At 57.1% G+C, this 16,398-nt stretch overlaps 3 protein-coding genes across 4 annotated transcripts in view; 2 read left to right on the top strand and 1 right to left on the bottom strand.

Moving 5' to 3' along the window:
• Nucleotides 1-1,006: 1,006 nt before the first annotated feature.
• HTATIP2 (HIV-1 Tat interactive protein 2) lies at nucleotides 1,007-3,510 on the bottom strand. The gene is made up of 5 exons (XM_027658555.1): nucleotides 3,303-3,510; nucleotides 3,111-3,218; nucleotides 2,868-3,005; nucleotides 2,074-2,135; nucleotides 1,007-1,505 (listed from the first exon to the last, which is right to left on the bottom strand). Exons 1-5 carry the CDS (start codon nucleotides 3,471-3,473, stop codon nucleotides 1,280-1,282), a joined length of 705 nt encoding a protein of 234 aa, XP_027514356.1. The 5' UTR covers nucleotides 3,474-3,510; the 3' UTR covers nucleotides 1,007-1,279.
• Nucleotides 3,169-7,108, top strand: LOC113954348 (1-phosphatidylinositol phosphodiesterase-like). 2 transcript variants are annotated; one of them, XM_027658554.1, is made up of 3 exons: nucleotides 3,169-3,438; nucleotides 3,759-4,517; nucleotides 4,736-7,108. In XM_027658554.1, the coding sequence occupies exons 2-3, from the start codon at nucleotides 4,278-4,280 to the stop codon at nucleotides 5,849-5,851; spliced, it is 1,356 nt and encodes a 451-aa protein (XP_027514355.1). In that variant the 5' UTR covers nucleotides 3,169-3,438; nucleotides 3,759-4,277; the 3' UTR covers nucleotides 5,852-7,108. The 2 variants fall into 2 exon arrangements, with proteins under 2 accessions (XP_027514355.1, XP_027514354.1); XM_027658553.1 differs by lacking the exon at nucleotides 3,169-3,438 and having other exon boundaries at nucleotides 3,639-4,517.
• Nucleotides 7,109-10,058: 2,950 nt separating this feature from the next.
• The window catches only part of LOC113954347 (P-selectin-like), an 8,140-nt gene continuing 1,800 nt past the window's right edge, over nucleotides 10,059-16,398 (top strand). Inside the window, 7 exon segments of the mRNA XM_027658552.1 lie at nucleotides 10,059-10,219; nucleotides 11,211-11,298; nucleotides 13,332-13,721; nucleotides 13,817-13,924; nucleotides 14,037-14,219; nucleotides 16,306-16,395; nucleotide 16,398. The exon segment at nucleotide 16,398 is cut by the window's right edge and continues 110 nt beyond it. Coding sequence (XP_027514353.1) covers nucleotides 10,211-10,219; nucleotides 11,211-11,298; nucleotides 13,332-13,721; nucleotides 13,817-13,924; nucleotides 14,037-14,219; nucleotides 16,306-16,395; nucleotide 16,398 — 869 coding nt within the window. The 5' untranslated portion in view covers nucleotides 10,059-10,210.

Genomic DNA, 16,398 nt, shown 5'->3' with positions numbered 1-16,398 from the left:
TGTGGTTCCTTTGAACTGAGCACCACACGTGGTTGAAGAGTTGCTCGGGTGCAGGCCTTGCACCATCTCACTGCCTCTGCCAACTTTCTGAAGTCCTGCCCAGTGATTAAACTGCTTGAATAGAGGACAGAGATGAGATCCAGGCTCCCTCCATTTGCCACATCCAAGTCACTGACACAGGAGCCACGGGTGAGGTCAGAGAAAATCCTGAAAAGCAGCATTACCCGGAGCGCTGGGACTCTGGCCAGCTGGGAATTTGGGAGTCACGTAAGTCCTGCATCCCAGCTGTCGAGCCACCAAGTTCCTCGACCCTGAGCAGGAGGCCTGAGAACAGTTGGGGCTGCAGCTGGGACAATGCACTGCTTGTCATGCCTGCTCCATGCCCACAGAAGGAACCTGCTCCCCTTCTGGTACCTGGGCAGCATGGGGCAGGGGCAAGCTGGTTCCAAGATGTGCATGTGGCTGACCTCAGCTCTTGCACATGCACAGCACTCTGAGGAACATGGGTCTGAGCTCTAAATAATTTATATAAGGAAAGGCCAGAGAGACATGTGGAGACAGGTGTTTTCAAGTCAACCCAAGTACTTGCGTGGTGTTGATGTGACTACAGGCACCAAGCAACAGTGCAGGCTGAACAGCTGCATCCCTGCAGCAGTCCCTCTGCACCTCAGCAGATCAGCGGGGACAGTGTTGTTTGCACAGACCTGCAAACAGAGCAGGTCTGCTCTTGCACAGAGCCACCCCCAGGTGCCTCAGCAGCTGCTGCTGAGCACTCAGGAGCTGCGCTGTCTTAGCAGCACTGGTGCCACCATGTGCTCTGTGAGGTGCAGCCTCTGCACAGACAGCTGAGAGCTGATTCTGCCTTCCTGTGTCCATCTGCTGCATGGCCGCTTGCCTGTGGGCATTCCCTATAGTGTCACTAAAAGACACAATCTCGATAGGTAAGGCTGGGTTGTTGATGTGCAGGTGACAGGTATAATTTAAACACAAAGCTGGCACAAACAGATCAGTCATACGGTTTTTTATTCAAGGCCTGGATTACACCACTTTATCTGCATTTGCTTGTTGGATCCAGGCAGCAGAGCACATTGTTTCTCCTCATCCAGCATCTGCATTTTTGATTCCTTGACAGAATGAGCCACTGTGTAAAGAATGCACCCACCTCTGGCTCCACATTAGCCACATAAGCACCCTGCACCTCTCCCATGCGTGCGTTCATCCTCGGCCCAAAAGAGCGTCTGAATGGTGAACCAAGCTGTTTCCTGCCATCCCTTTTGCTCTACGTGCCCTGCTGTGGCACTGCCTTTCCCAGCTCATGGATGGCCTTGTTCTCCAGCACCTTCACCTTCTCCTCGCCTGGCTGCAGCACACAGGCCACCATAGCCCTGGCCACTGTTTCCACAGGCACTGAGTAAGCGGTGGGGAAGACCCGAGCCACAACACCCAGGAACTGCCGAGTTACCCACTCCATGGGCCGGGACTCCTGGCGCTTGCACAGCAGCACCCTGCAGAGTGAGGAGGTAAGGTGGGGTCAGCCTGAAACCATCCCCAGGGGAAGGCTAGAGACTGGGTTCTACAGCTGCACCAGGGTGCAGACCAGCTTCCTAAACCCACATGGGCTTTGGGGCTTTAGCAGGGCCACAAAATGTGACTGAGCTGAGCCCCTGGACACTCAACTCCTTTCTCCACTGTGCTGCCAAAAGCAGGATGCCAGTTCTCCTAGGCAGCAAGAGTGCAGCACAGTTGAAAGGACATAGGTGAGTACTCCCCCCTCGCATAAGGTCAAGGTCCATGCGGAGATAATATCTGACCTATGTGCCCCAACCTCTGCTTTCAGCCCCAGCTTCTTGCCCTTGCATGGCACGTGGCACTAGCACTGGGATGGGCCATGGGAAACTGCTGCAGAAAGCAAGCTCTGCATTGGGAAGCAGTCTGCTCATCCGTGAGCTGCATTTGCAGCTGGTGGCTTTCTCCACTTCCCCCTGCTTATGCATCCTTTCTCCATCTCCCAACCTGCTGCCCTGACAACCCTCCACCGAAGCCCTGTGCCTTCCCTCCTCCACTGCTACTCACGCTGGCCGGAGAATGGTACAGCGATCAAAACCAACAGCCTGGACCAGGTTCTCCACTTCTCCCTGTCAGAGCAGTTGGGCAGGAATGAAAGGAGACAAGGATGACTGCAAGCACCATCCCTGCCACTCCGTGAATGGGCAGGAGAGAGTTGCTGAGCTGTGGGCAGAACGGCACTAATGCCAGTGCAAAGCTGGAAGAGGCCAGGCAGGGAGCAGCTCTCCAGGACAGGCAGCATGGGGCGAGTGCCCGCAGTGGACACAGACCGTGAGTCAGCAGCGCACCCTTGCAACCATCATGTTAACTGCAACGGGCCGCTCAGCAATTGGACTTTGCATCCAGCCTGGGGATGGATCCAGCCGGCAGACAGCTGTGAATCCAGCAGGTGTTGGGAGCGGCAGCACGCAACATATGGGGAAAAAAGCTTTTGCCATAGGTATGGTCCCACCTGGGGAGCCTGTGGGCTCTCCATCCCTGGATCGTTCACATCTCACTGGGACACAGCCTCCCCACCTAGCTGTGAAGCAGCTTGAGGCTGGGGAGCTGGGACTGGGCTAGAGACCCCAGCGAGTCTTTCTGGGTTTAAAGAGGGAGATAAACACTGCATTCAGGGTTATGCTGCTTCAGACAAAGCCAGTCACATAGCAGCCCCTTTCCTTGTCTCACAGCACCAAGAGGACCCCCAGAGCCATTTGCAACTCTTGAGACCTCAGCTACTCCTTCCTTTGCTAGCATCCCAGCATTTTGTGACTCCTACACAGCAGTCCACCAGGAGCCCACCCCGGCTGACTCCTCACCTTCACGCGGAGGTAGAGGAAGCTGCTCTGTGCGTTTGCCCCCTGGGAGGACTGCAGGATAAAGTGCTTGCAGCCCCCTGCCCGCGCCAGCTCTGCTGCCTGCGCCACGTAGTCCCGGTCCACCCGGACGAAGCCGTCCTGCGGATAAAGGGGAGAGGAGGGTCAGCAGGGCAGGGAGCGCGCAGGCAGGGCAGGGGGCAAACAGGACCCCTGCTCTCCCAGGGGGAGGGGGGGCCCACTCACTGCGCCAGCCTTGGCCCTGGTGGTGCCCAGGCAGCAGAAGCCCACGTCGTGCCCCTGGAAGGCAGCGGCGTGCTCGCCCAGCCGCTCGAAATCCACCACCGCCTGCTCCTGCGGGGAGGCCGAGGGTCAGCGCGGCCGCCCAGGAACCCCCACTCCGCGGCCGCCCCCGCCCCGGGACCCGACCCCCCGCACCACGGCCGCCTCCGCCTCCTGGCCCAGGCTCAGCCGGCGCCGCCCGATCAGCGTCACCCGGGCGAAGAGCCGCCGGGACAGCAGCTCCCGCAGCAGCGCCCGGCCCGTCTCCCCCGAGCCGCCCAGGACGAAGCAGGTCCGGCCGCTGCCGCCACCCGGCGCGGCCGCCATAGCGAGGAGCGCCCGGCGGGGCTGGGGCGGGCCCGGGCGGGAGCGGCTGCGCCGCCGCGCTGCGGTCTGTGCCGGGCGGGGCCCCGCGCCCGGGGAGCCGCTGCTGCGGCGGGGCTGGGACGGGCAGCGCGGCGGGGAGGGGCGGAACGGGGCCGAACGCAGGACGGGGCCGTTCCCAGGGCCGGGGGGGGGTCTGCCCCCCCCCCCGGGGGCTGCCCCAGGGACCCCCGCTCAGCCCCGCTGGGAAGGTGTCGGCTGGAGTGTCCCCGCTTGGTGTCCCTGCAGGGCCCAGCGCTGAAAGCGACTCCCGAGGATCCCCGTGCCCGCCCTGCTCCGGTGGAGGGGATGTGACCCGGAGGGATGCCCAGAGGGGTCTGTGACCTGTCGGGCGGCTCCTCTTCAAAACCCACTGGGCTCAGTGTGCGCTGCCGACAGAGGTGCCCTGGGCAGGACGTAGGTCACCTCCCGGGCAGCCTTGCAGTGATTCTAGTGTGCGGCAGCCACCGGTGGCTGAGGAACAAGGGGATGAAACCCACTTCCCAGGGAGCTCTCGCTGAGCAGGTCTTGGGATGTGCTGACAAGCACAGACCCACTGCACCGTGTCCCTGCCTGGACGTTGTCCCTCTGACAGGGATGAGGCTGATCGTCACCAGGGCAGTGCAGGTCCCACCAGGACGTGGTTCTGGAGCAGGCGTGTGGGCACCCCAGGCTCTGTGAAGCCTCTCCCATGGGGCCATCAAGGGGCCCTGCGGCACCTCGATCCCGTTTGTCCTGATTCCTGGGGAGGGAGGTGCAGAGGCCTGAATGGCTGCTTTCGGGATCAGCCAGGCAGTTTTCCAGCCTGGTATGCCTGTCAAGCGCTGCCCATGGCCGAGGGCTGAGGATGAATCCCTGGTGCACGTGCCATTTGCGAGGCAGGACGCGCGTCATGACTGTCACCGGGTTAATGGCTGGCATCCCGCTCTACCTGCCAGTGTGCCACTGGCACCCAGGGCCGTGCACCCCGTCCATCGGGCTCCACTCCGCAGCCACAGGCAAACCCAGGTGAGTGCAGGAGGGGGAGTACTGGGAAAAGTGCTTGAGAGTGGGAGGGGACAGCACGCTGCAACAGTGTGAGTATTGGCAGCAACGTGTATGGGGCATGTGGTATGTTATAGGGTTTCATGGTGTGGTGGGGATACCACTGAGGTGGGGTGGGATCAGGATACATGGGGGCCATGTGGTGCTTCCACGGCTCATAGTGTGCTTCTCCTCCATGGCAGGGCTCAGGGGGGCCAGCCAGGCGCCGGGGTGCTCGCTCTCCTGGTGGCATGGAGACATGGCGCCGGCGTAGCGCGGCATTCGACTGCGTGCCCCAGCCGGCAGCCTACTGCCCTGACTGGATGGCAGAGCTCCCCGACGCCCTGCCGCTCTCCCGCCTCTCCATCCCTGGCACCCACGACTCCCTCAGCCTGTTTGGCGGCCGGCGCCTGCGGTGTCAGAGTTGGGGTCTGGAGGCCCAGCTGGCGGCCGGCATCCGCTTCCTGGATGTGCGCTGCAAGCTGTCACGGGGCGAGCTCCGTGTCTACCACCTCTGCACCTTCCAGCGGGCCAGCCTGCGTGGGGTCCTGCGCCGCACCCTGCGCTTCCTCCGTGCCCACCCTGGCGAGGCCGTGCTCATGCGCATCAAGGAGGAGCTGCCCATCTTCTCCCGGCCCGGCTTTGCTGCTCAGCTGCATCGCTGCCTGCTGGAGGAGGGACAGGGCTGTTTGTGGTGCCAGGAGGAGGTGCCAACACTGGGTCAGGTGCGTGGGAAGATTGTGGTACTGGAGGCACTCACGCGGGAGGTACTGGGCATCCCCTACGAGCAGCTGAGCATCAGCGATGCCTGGAATGTGCTGTCACTGGAGCGCAAGTGGGCCCGGGTGCGGCAGCACCTGGAGAAGGCGGCAGGCGGGGACTCCACCACCATGTACCTCACCTTCTGCTCTGGCAATGGGCTCTTCACCTGCCCTGAGGAGGTGGCCCGCATTGTGAACCCCCGCTGCTACCAGCACCTGCGGCGCCGAGGCGGGCAGCCCGTGCGCTGGGGGGTGGTCATCATGGACTTCCCTGGTGCAGGGCTTCTCCGGCTCATCGTGGAGAGCAACGGCCTGCAGGCCAATGGACACAGCACGATAGTCCCCAGCACCCCCGCAGCGCCCTTGCAGCATCCCCGCGGCAGAGGGGACAGACGCCGCAGCCGGCACAGTTCCGCTCGCTGCCTGCGCCGGTGCCCATCGGGTCGGACACTTCTCCCGGCCGCACGCCTCTGCCGAAGGACATCAGTGCCCGTAGAGCAAAAGCTGGTTTCTAGGTCTCGCAGAGCACCAGGAAGCGTTCGTGTGACGGTGGTGTGACAGCGGCAGAGGCAGCAGAGAGCTGACAGCCCAGCGGTCGGAGCTCGGCAGCCCGGGGAGCTGCGCCTTGAGCATCGCTCTGCCCGGAGGAGCCAGGTACAGTGCTGGGCCAGCCAAATCCCCACAGCACAGCAGGGAAGGTGGGGAGAGAAGGTCCTGCCTCACCTCCTTTTGGGCCAGTGAGTCCTCCCATAATATCCCTCTGCAAAATAGCCTTTTTGCTTTCAAAGGTAAATAAAAATAAAAAGAAGCTAAGAAAGCACTCCCTATGTTGCCTTACCATTTCCTGTCAGAAAAGTGCAGAAAAGACCTTTTGCTCTTGCTGCTCAGATGTAAAGGAGTCTGTACCCCTCTGCCCATGGCTAAAGCACAGTTAAATTGGTGTCTGTGATCATCTTTAAAGCAGAGCTGCAGGAGATCAGAGGAGGAGGAATTAATTTCAAAGGTGACAACAAAGGGAATGTCCTTCTCCTTGTTATTTTAGCTTTTGTTTTCTTCTTGCAGGGGCTTGCCCCAAAAGTCAGGACTCTTAGGGAGAGCCAACTTCAGCAAGTGCTGCCAACCCTGTGCATGGACAGCTGGATGGCAACAGCAGCAGCAATTCCGAAGGCACTGCCCCGTCTCCGGGATTGCACAGCCAGGGAATGCTGCACAGGGCAGAGTCCAGTGATTTGCAACAGCATGGGCAGCATGGGCAGGGCAGTTTGTGGATTCACAAAAGCAAAGTGATTGGGACATAAAAAGGACCTTAAAACCAGTGCCAGTGCCTGCTCTATCTGCAGATAATAAATCAGCAATTTTAATAGAATGGCAAGTCAAATGACACAGAAGTTCCTTGGAGCAAAAGGATAACCAAGATCCCAGAAGAGAAATCATCAAACTGCTGTGTGCTGAAGGAGGGAGCTGGAAAAGAGGAACTTTTTTAAAAGAGAAAAGCTCAGCCCTGGCCTGACAAAAGATGAAGGATGTCCTCAAGGATACTTCTGTCTCAGAGGAAAACACAGTGCCTGCCAGAGGGGATGCTGCAGGATTTCCTGGCTGGAGGAGGGGATGTTTTTTGCTCCACAGGGGCTGGCCCTGGCTGGAGACACAGCTCTTGGTGCTGAGCATGTTCATCTGCTGGGCCAGGGAGGGGAACAGGCAATAGTACACAGTGGGCAACAGAGGTGGCAGACAGAGGAATCTGTCTCTGGGCTTGCTCTGTGAGACAGGAGAAGATTGAAATCTCTGCATTAAACCAGACATGTGACAAAAGCACTGGTCATGTTTGGGGGGGTGGTGGCCTACTCTGTCAGCTGCCAATGACTCCACCACTTGTGTTGCCTCTGCGCCAAGCCAGTGTGACAGCTCTAGGTATTGCTCTCATGCCAAGAAGATGGGTGCTGCCAAGGGAGGGCCAGGCAGGTTAGTGGTTGGCTCGGCATTCCAGGGGTGCACAGTGCCATGGGGAGCTAGGCAGGGCACAAGCAGAGCAATCACAGTTCCCAGGAGCAGCTCTGCAGGCTGGGTAATTCTGCTGTCACTTAGGGCAAGGACTTCCTGCATGGCTGAAGGGCTGTCCCTGGATGTGGCACATGGAGCTGCACTCCAGCACCCCATACCCACCCTGTGCCCCAGCTCACTGGAGGGCAGGGGTGCTGGGATTCCCCAGGTGGGCAGAGTCACTTGTTTACACCCTACCACACAAGCAGTGAGATAAGGTCAATGTCACCTACGCCCCTGGCATCCTGTTTGGCAAAGCCTTATCTGTGCCACCCACGTGTGGCTGCTGCCAGGTGCCAGGGAGCAGCAGGCAGCATGGGCAGGGCTACCCAAGTGGCAGTGATGCTCAGTGAAAAGGCTCTCCATCACTGCCTTGGCAGTGAAAGGCAAGAGGCAGAGAGCTGTCCTACAGCTGAGATCAAAGAAACATCTCTGAGAGGGACAAGGGTGGGCAGGAGGGATTTCCCCAAAACTCTATTCCACAGCCAGGGCTGTCCCAGTGTTGCAAGGTCCCTGTGGGTGGGGGGTGTAGGGTACTACTGTCCCTGGGCTGTCTTGGAAACATCCCTGTCCATCTGGTCCTGACTAATCCTTGCAACCATCTCACCCCTCCAGTCCAGGGTGTCAGTCATAATGTGTCTCCCTGTGGCCAAACACTTCCAAATTGTGAGAAAGTTTTTATCGGGTGCTGCTCTCCTCCAGGATCATCCGAGGAGGGTCTGGCTGCTGGGGTTGTGCACCAGGTGCCACACTGGGAGACTTGTTCAAAGGCACCCTGCAGATCAAGGACAGCCTTTGGGTCAAACACTCCCTGGGGACCTGGGGGGGCAGGGGAATCATCTGCTTCCCGTGCTCAGGAGATGCCTCTAAAGCTTCATGGGGAGCTGCCCGAGTTCCCAAGGAGGAACGGAGGGATAGCAGCAATGAGGCTGCACCCCAGGGGTGTGGGTCCTTGCTGGTACCATGCTACGCTCCTGAAGGGGTGCCATCGGGTGCCTCCTTGCTCCACTGGGCTGCTGAGCCCTCCCCAGGGGCAAGGGGGGCTCCCCAGGAAGGTGCCCCCTCTATCGCCGGCAGCAGCCGAGCCGGACGGGCTGTGCCAGGGTGACTCGGTTCCTCTGCGGTTCCTCTCCGGGGACATTGCACAAGGAGGGGAGCAGGCTGTGCCACCGTGGGGCGGGAGCCTCTGCTGTAAACAACACATACCCGTGCCCATTCCCCAGAGATAGAGCCTGTGGCAGATCTCTCATGGGAGAGAGAGCATTGCCTCGGTCTGTTGCTCAGCGACGGGGCACAGCAAAGGAGGCACATTTCCATTCCAGATCCCTGCGTCCAGAGGGACAGTGAAGAGGTAACACAAGAAAGTATCTTTGTACCTGCTCCCTCGAGTAGATGCTGAGCAAAGCCCTGGCTTGGAGCTTGCGCTCTGCCCTCAGAGGGGTGGGCACAGGGTGCACCATCTTTCCACCTAGGAAATCCCTGCACTGCTCAGGCAGGGACAGGCCCTTCCTTGGTAAGTGAGGCAGCAGGAATCCAGTGGGAGCATGCGTCCTGCAGCATCCTGAATCCCTTCCAGGGAAGCCAAACTTGGAAATCATCTGAGATGTGAAAGGGTTCCTGGCCATTAACCAGCTCCCAGCAGAGCTGATTTGGGTCTTCTCTCCCTCCTACCATGTGTACTTTTTTCCACTACCTGCAAAGCAACCCTCAGTATCTGTCCTGCCATGTAGGACCCCCTTTCTGATCCCAAGTATCTGTGGGCATGGAGTACCTGATCCCACAAAGTGCTTTGAATTTGGCCATGTACTGCCATGTATTTTGCAGCAGTAGCAGCCACCTCTGAGTGTCAGCCACCTTGATTCTGTTTTTAGAACAATACCAGAAACTATTTGTAGTTACAAAAATAAAGGTGGGAATATTTTTTTCTACTACTCTACCCTACCGTGTTGGGTTTCAGCAGAAGTGAAACTGGCAGGGGCACAGCCTGCTCTCTCCTTGGGCCACACACCCACAAACACCTCTGTGAGTCCCAGCAGGTGTCTCATCAGTGGGAGAGGCAGTTCCCACCCTGGCCAGCTGACCCTCAGCATTTGGAGATGCTCTCCTGTCCCAGCAGCTGCCCCTCAGCCTCTCTGCCTGCCTCTCCTGTGTCGTAATTGACCACCCTCAGCAGATGAGCTGCTAGAAAGCGAGTGCTCCTGAATTACTGGACATACAGACTCATCCCCAATAATTCCATAAAAATAGACAATTGCAGTAAAACATGATGCAAGGAATATATCCAGAGACAGGAACTGAGTTTCATTTGTATTGGCCAAGTTTAAAGTAATTAGTGGGTTATGACTTTTGTGGGATGGGTTCCTCCTTTTGTTTAGAATGAGTCCCAGTGGAGCAGAATCAACTTCTTTGGAACTGGAAGATGAATGTGACCTGCATGCCTCTTGCTTGGTTTTAGCTGGAAGCGAGCAGAGTAATTCCTACAGAAAACCCTGCCAAGGCAGTTTTACGTATGAGCAGAATGGGGTAAGGAAAGATTTGTTATGATTCAAGAATGATCCAAGGGGAGGTGGACACAATTAGGCATATTCCTGAAACTTGGGTGGAAGTTTCTAATGGAAATTAAGAAGTCAGGGGAAGTTCCTCTGGCATATTATTGGACCTTTCTTATAAAGATAAGGACGGGAAAATACATTGTGTAAGTAACTGCTTATAAACGGTATATGAGGATTCACAGCCAGAGCAAAAAGCCTGTGTGTGAGGAGAGCATCCAGCATGAGAGCTGGGAGGCTGTGAGCCACGCTCCCACTCAGCCCCTGCGGGACCTCATCGCACCTCATCCCTCCTCTGTCTCCCAACCACCAGCGTGGACGCTGCCACATGGACATGGTGGGTCAGAGAGGTCTTGGTGCCCTGGGCACCATGGGCTGGGGTTGAACCCTTCCTGGGGGACCTTATTCCAACTCCTGGGGGGCTCAGGCAATCCTGGCTGGTTGTGGGTCAGCTCCTGTGGTTGTCACATCCCTATGGCAGTGTGGGGATGCACCCAGCTCCCATGCCATGGGGCTGGTGCTGAGCTGAGTCCCACCAGGGCTATGGCCAGTGGGGACCCGGCTGTTCCCTTCCAGCCCCAGGTGAGAGAAGGGTTTCTCAGGGTGGGAGAGCCCTGTGGCATGGGAGGCGGTGATGTGGGGCAGGATGAGGGCTGGCAGTGGGGCCGGGGTGGGAGGGGAAGAGGCCAAGGGCAGGGAGCGATGCTCTGCAGGCTCAGAGGAAGTGTGAGCACCGCTGCCTGCCAGGGACCACACACGCCTGGCACTGCCACTGGCTGGGCAAGGTGTGTCTGCAGCACCAACATGGTAAGTCCTGCTCCTTTCCTTGGGGGTGACTCAGGGTCTGCCTCAAAAAGGGGATTTGGAGGAGGGCAGCGCTATGGGCAGGCACTGAGAGGAACTAGTGCCACTGTCGGGGGCTGTGGGACACACACAGGCTGCTCCAGAGACACCTTGCCCGGGTGACCCCAGGCAGACAAGACACTGCCAGGCATACAGGGCACTGCCACTGCAAGGCAGATGCCAGCCCTGGCTGAGCAGGAAGGGCTGGGAGGCCACAGGACATGCCCTGGATTTAGGGAATCCCCAGGAGTGAACTGCATTGCCAGCAGTGTCTCCCTCACTGCTCAGCCGTGCTGCAGGCACAGCTCCCCAAAGTGCCTCCCTGGAAGGGCCCATTCTGCAGCAGAGCCATACCTGGCAGCACCATCCATGCCTGTGTGTGAGCTGGCCCAAGAAACATGCCCTCATGTCCACCAGGACTGCCTGGCAGCACTGTGTGTGTGAGCCTCTTGGGATGTGCATGCTCACGTCTCCCTCCCTGTCAGGGCACTGCTGTGGGACTGCAGTCTGCTGGGAGGACATGGACTCTGGGCTCTCGTGGCATCTACCTGGGCATCGCTGCCATCACATGGGGTAAGTCACCCACCGCCTGCTCAGCAAGCCCTATGTGACCCTGCTGCTGAGGAGTCTGCAGGTCTGGGAAACTGGAGCAGGGCAGCTCCAGTGTTATTTTGGAGGGTCATCAGTCACAACCCTTGTGGCTGCCGGCTCCAGGGCTGGATCCTCCTGGGCTGGGAGGAGGCTGTGTCTGCTCAGGCCAGCTTCCTCCAGGCAGTCCACGCTCCCCCCAGGAAGAGCTCGGCCACATGTGGGGTCCCTGCAGGGTGTCTGGTTTCCCACATGCAGCATGGCAGCTGCTGCACCCTACTGTGAACAGGAGAAAGGCAGCAGCAGCTCTACCCACTGCCTACACCTATGCCTGTGCTGCAGAGTTGGGCATGGACATGGGCACCAGACACACAGGTGCAAGGGTTGGGAGCACAGCTGGGGGAGCACCACACAGAACTAGAGCTGCTAATTGACATCAGGAGGAGAAATCAGAGTAGAGAAGAATTTGGTTTTGCTGCCTGTAGGATATTTCCTTCACATGCTGGCATTGCACAGAGCAAAACCTGCTGTTGACTGCTCTGTCCCTGGAAATCCTCTGTGAGCTGAATTATTTTACAAAAGACCTTTCATGACTGAGCTAAGGAACAGAAATGAGTTAAATGCAGAAGTGTTAGGAGGAGTCTGAGATTTAGCTCTGAGGGGAAAACAAAAATGCAAAGGCAGCCTGAGTGTGGAGGGTGCTGAGCACCATCCTGGGAAGAGGTATAAGGGCTGCCAAGGGAGCCAAGGAGTTGGCCTGGGAGGCAGTGAGGGCAGTGGGAACTGAGGATGGGGCAGGCTCCCAGAAGGTGCCCTGATCTCCTGTCCTGGGGCCCCAAATTCCCAAAGGGTAAAGATGAGGGCTGTAGTGGGGAACCACATTTTCCTCAGCTTCAGTTTTTGTTGAACAAAGTGGATAGTTTGCTCTTTCACAAGGAAAACTAGACAAATTATGAGAATTTACTTAGAAAAATATATAATTATTGACCAAACTACAGCTCTAATTAGATTTGAGAAGCCCTAAATTTTCATCTATTCTGTGATGCCCAGGTCTTTGCATAACTGCAGTGTGGTGTGCTCTCCTGAGACATAAGCACCCCAGGCTGGTTGTTTGGAGCAGGCTTTTATTCCCATCTCACTTTCTGACAAATGAAGATATGAATACCATATCACTTTCAGCTGTTGTGAAGATATCTACTTTTGGGGAGAAGGGGGGGAGCTTCTTTTTGTGGCTAAAACCCTTTGATTGCGTAAAGTTGTGGTGTGAAATGCAGTAAATAAGAGCAGGGTTTCAGCAAAGTGTCCTTCACTTGTGGCTATGGGTTCCAGTTAATCTCTGGCCTTGCCCTGCCTGGTGGGCATGACCAGGATGTGAGTTTGACTTTTGTAAGATCTTGTTTTGCAACACTGAGGAGTTTTACAAGACTCCTCAGACCATCTCTAACTCAGCTGAGCAGGTTGGGATCCAAATGCTTTTGGGGGTGAGGGCATACTTGTTGCTCTGCCTTGCTTCAGTCTGACTCTCATGTAACACTGTAAAGGAAGAAAACCGAAGTGGCACACTTCTGCACTCAAGGAAGGAACCATGTTTACAGAACCATCTTGAAGTGGGGTTTTCCCCTTTGGAAAACTTTTTTGTGGGCAGGGGAACAGGGCCATGGGGCTGGGTTTTCAATACTTGTGTTGGAGAAGGGGTTGGCATCACTACTTGGGGTCCTTCTGCCACCTACTCTCTGCCTGCCCCATGTTGCCCACTGTCTCAGCCTTCACCCTGTCTCCCCCATCTTCCTCATCCCTGTGCCATCCCCATGTTTTCAGTTCCTTCTGCCATGCCTGATCTACCCAGGTCTCCATATACCCTTAGAGCCCCATTCTCATCCACATTTGCCCTTTCATCCCATCCCCTCACTCAGCTGATCACTGGCCAGGCTTAGACCACCTTCATGCCCTAAGGGATCCCATCCCTGACCCGGCTCCATCCTTTCTGCATTGATCCCAGACTTCACCTTCTCTCACAGGCATGGTGTTGTGGGAGGAGGTGGGTGCCTGGAAGTACTACTACAGTGACCGAGGGGACTACACATGGGACCAGGCCAGGAATTACTGCCAGACCTTCTTTACCGACCTGGTGGCGATTCAGAACAAGGAGGAGATCGAGTACCTCAATGAGAACCTGCCCCGCCATGGGACCTACTACTGGATTGGCATCCGCAAACTGGGAGGCATCTGGACCTGGGTGGGCACCAGGAAGGTTCTGACAAAGGAGGCAGAGAACTGGGCAGTTGGGGAGCCCAACAACCGCCGCTCCAACCAGGACTGCGTGGAGATCTACATCAAGCGGAAGGAGCAGTCGGGCAAATGGAATGATGAGCCCTGCAGCCGGAAGAAAAAGGCGCTGTGTTACAAGGGTTAGTAGGGGGACTGTGGCCCAGACCTGGATTGGGTGGGCTGGGGACCACCAGGGTGGCCAGCAGCTCCTGATGACCATCCTCTGTGTGTGCAGCCTCCTGCCAGCCCTCCTCATGCAGCCAGCGCGGCGAGTGCGTGGAGACCATTGGGAGCTACCGCTGCGAGTGCTACCCCGGCTTCCATGGCCCCGAGTGCCAGTATGGTGAGCCATCCATACCCATCCTTCCCTCCCTGCTGGAGAGCCTGAGCCTTGGTGGCAAACTGGGCAAGTTCCCTGTGCTCCTAATGGGCTGGCAGTGATGTGTCTCTCCCAGTTGTGCAGTGTGCTGAGCTGAAGCCCAAGGGAGCGCACATGAACTGCAGCCATCCCTACGGAAACTTCAGCTACAACTCCACCTGCATGTTTGGGTGCCAGGAGGGGTTCAAGCAGCAAGGGATGGGCACACTGTGGTGCCTGCCTTCCCAGGAATGGTCAGCAGACATCCCCATCTGCACAGGTAGGACCTCTCAGGGCCTGGGAGTCTCAGGGATATGGCACTGATGCTTTGGGGGGACCAGCGCTATGTGCCCAATGCTGCTCAGGCAAGTCTTGCCATGCCCTGCCCTTTGTGGAAGCATCTCCTGGTGCTGCATGTGGGAGGCGATTCCCTCATGAGGCTGCAATGGGCAGAGCAGCTTTGAGCTCTAAATAAGCCCTCTGCTCTGCCTGGCTGTCCCAGTGCCCTTGCTCGCTGTCCTGAATTCCACCCAGGTGTCAGCACCCTGTGTGCACTAAGCAAGGGCTCAGGATGGTATCTTAGCACCTCTGTCAATCCAGTGGCACAGTCTTCATCTCCCCAAGCCCACCCTCATCTGCCTTGGAAAGGTGCTTGGCATCTTGGAGGTCCTCAGAAAAAAGAAGGGCTACTGTCCTGCAGCCAGGGGAAGGGGGTATCCTGGCAGGCCACACTGAGCCACCTTGAGTGGGGACAAGAACCCATGAAATGAGGTTAGATATAAACTGGGAGGGACAGAGTGTGGCAGGAAGCCACAGAGGAGAGAAAGCTGTGGTGTGTTACACTGCAGGGGCAGGGAAAGTCTTCCTGTTGGCGGCTTGAGGGCTTGCAGCCAGGCACCACGCATCCCAGGGAAGTGCTGGTCTTCTTTGGGAATGTGAGAGCCTTGCTCCACCTTTCCTGTGCTGCAGCCTTGCACAAGGATGGGATGAGCCAAGGACTGGAGCAGACATGGGACGCAACTGGGGACCCTTCTATTGGGAGACCCAGCAGAAGCTGTCAGGGGCCAAACAGCATCTCTGTACATATATTCTTAAAAAAGAAGACTCGCCTTGAAGTTAGTGCTGCCAGTGATGCCTGTGAAAGGTGTGCCTGTAGTCCAACCTGGTGCTTACTTTAGGCACCTGAGACCAACAAAACTTTCTGCAGTTAAGAGCAACAGTCATGGAGCTGTGATGTGATTCTCTGTAGTCATCATCCCCAGCAGGGGCAGGAGCTGGCTCCCAATTTTGTGGAAGTCCCCCCAGGCAAACTGGGCTGTGCCTGCCTGCTCCAGGCTTTTCAAGTTCCCAGAGTCTTGTTTTCCCAGCCCGTTGTTTTTTTTCTGCTGGCTGTTTGTATGATTGATTCTTGTTTCTTGCGAAGAATCGGATGAGTCAGACGGTTGCCTGTGATAACAAAGCAGTGTTAGTAAGCATTGCCAGTTGGGCTTACTCCAAAAACGAGCAGAGGTTCCTGCTGTGGTGAGGCTGATGGTGCTGTGAGGGCTGTGAAGGACAAGGCTGCCTGCCCTGTCTCAAACCTGCCCTGTGCCTGCCTGCCTGCAGCTGTTGCATTGTCATTGTTGGCTGGCCCCAAAAGGGGCTGGGTCACTTGCTCCCAATCCACATGACATGTTCACCAATAGACACCTCTGGGAATTCTGTGGGAAACCAGTCTTGCCTGTAAAATAGCTACAAAAGGAAAAGTCTGCCTAGGAGAGTGTTTGGTGTTGGTCTGAAAGCCAAAGGTACAGTGGATGGGGTGTGTTTCAGCTGGGCTGGGTGATGGGGTTGTTAAATGTCCTCCCGGCACTAACCTGCAGTGGTCCCGCAGGCAGCAGAGCCACTCACCCCAGCAAATGCTGGCTGCTGCCCTGGCATGCAGCAAAGCACATCCTGGCCACAGCCTGAGGACGCTGGCACACAACCCTTGTAGCCATTGCTGTCATCCCATCTGGTTCTCTACAGCCCCAAAGCCATTCCCCTGCCACTGTGACAAGGATAGAGCCAGGTCTCTGCTCCAATAAAGGTAGGGAGGCAAGTAGACTGCAGCAGGTGTGGTCCTACATCCCAGGGCCTTCAACCCAGGGTAGTGCAAGGGATAAACAGGGCTCTTGCAGAGCAGCAATTGTGTGCCCCCCAGCAAATCACTCGTAGGGCAGAAAAAGCATTGTACCAACTACTGTTTTTGAAGAGGCGAGTCTGGGTGAGAAAGGCAAGCTGAAGACATATGACCGCAGCTTTGGTTTCCTTTGATTTGGATTCAGCCCTTACCCTTAGATTTAACCTCATCTCTCCTGTCTCTGAGACTTGCTCTCCCATTGCAGCCATCACCTGCCCGGTGCTCAGTGCTCCAGACTGGGGAGAGCTGAGCTGCTCCCACCTTCACGGAGACTTCACCTTTGGCTCCGTGTGTGCCT

The sequence above is a fragment of the Corapipo altera genome, unplaced genomic scaffold (assembly GCF_003945725.1).
Source record: "Corapipo altera isolate COAL_440 unplaced genomic scaffold, ASM394572v1 79, whole genome shotgun sequence".
NCBI classification, from domain to species: Eukaryota; Metazoa; Chordata; class Aves; order Passeriformes; family Pipridae; genus Corapipo; species Corapipo altera.
Note: the sequence above shows the minus strand (reverse complement) of the source record. Positions and strands in the feature narration are given on the sequence as shown.

What these genes read in the sequence shown, in the direction of transcription:
- LOC113954348 (XM_027658554.1), top strand. Translation starts at nt 4,278, where the DNA reads ATGGCTGCTTTCGGGATCAGCCAGGCAGTTTTCCAGCCTGGTATGCCT. An exon ending in GCAGCCACAGGCAAACCCAG is followed by an intron (nt 4,518 to 4,735) that starts GTGAGTGCAGGA and finishes CCTCCATGGCAG; the next exon opens with GGCTCAGGGGGGCCAGCCAG.
- HTATIP2 (XM_027658555.1), bottom strand. Translation starts at nt 3,473, where the DNA reads ATGGCGGCCGCGCCGGGTGGCGGCAGCGGCCGGACCTGCTTCGTCCTG. An exon ending in AGGAGGCGGAGGCGGCCGTG is followed by an intron (nt 3,219 to 3,302) that starts GTGCGGGGGGTC and finishes GCCTCCCCGCAG; the next exon opens with GAGCAGGCGGTGGTGGATTT. An exon ending in TCCTCTACCTCCGCGTGAAG is followed by an intron (nt 2,136 to 2,867) that starts GTGAGGAGTCAG and finishes CTGCTCTGACAG; the next exon opens with GGAGAAGTGGAGAACCTGGT.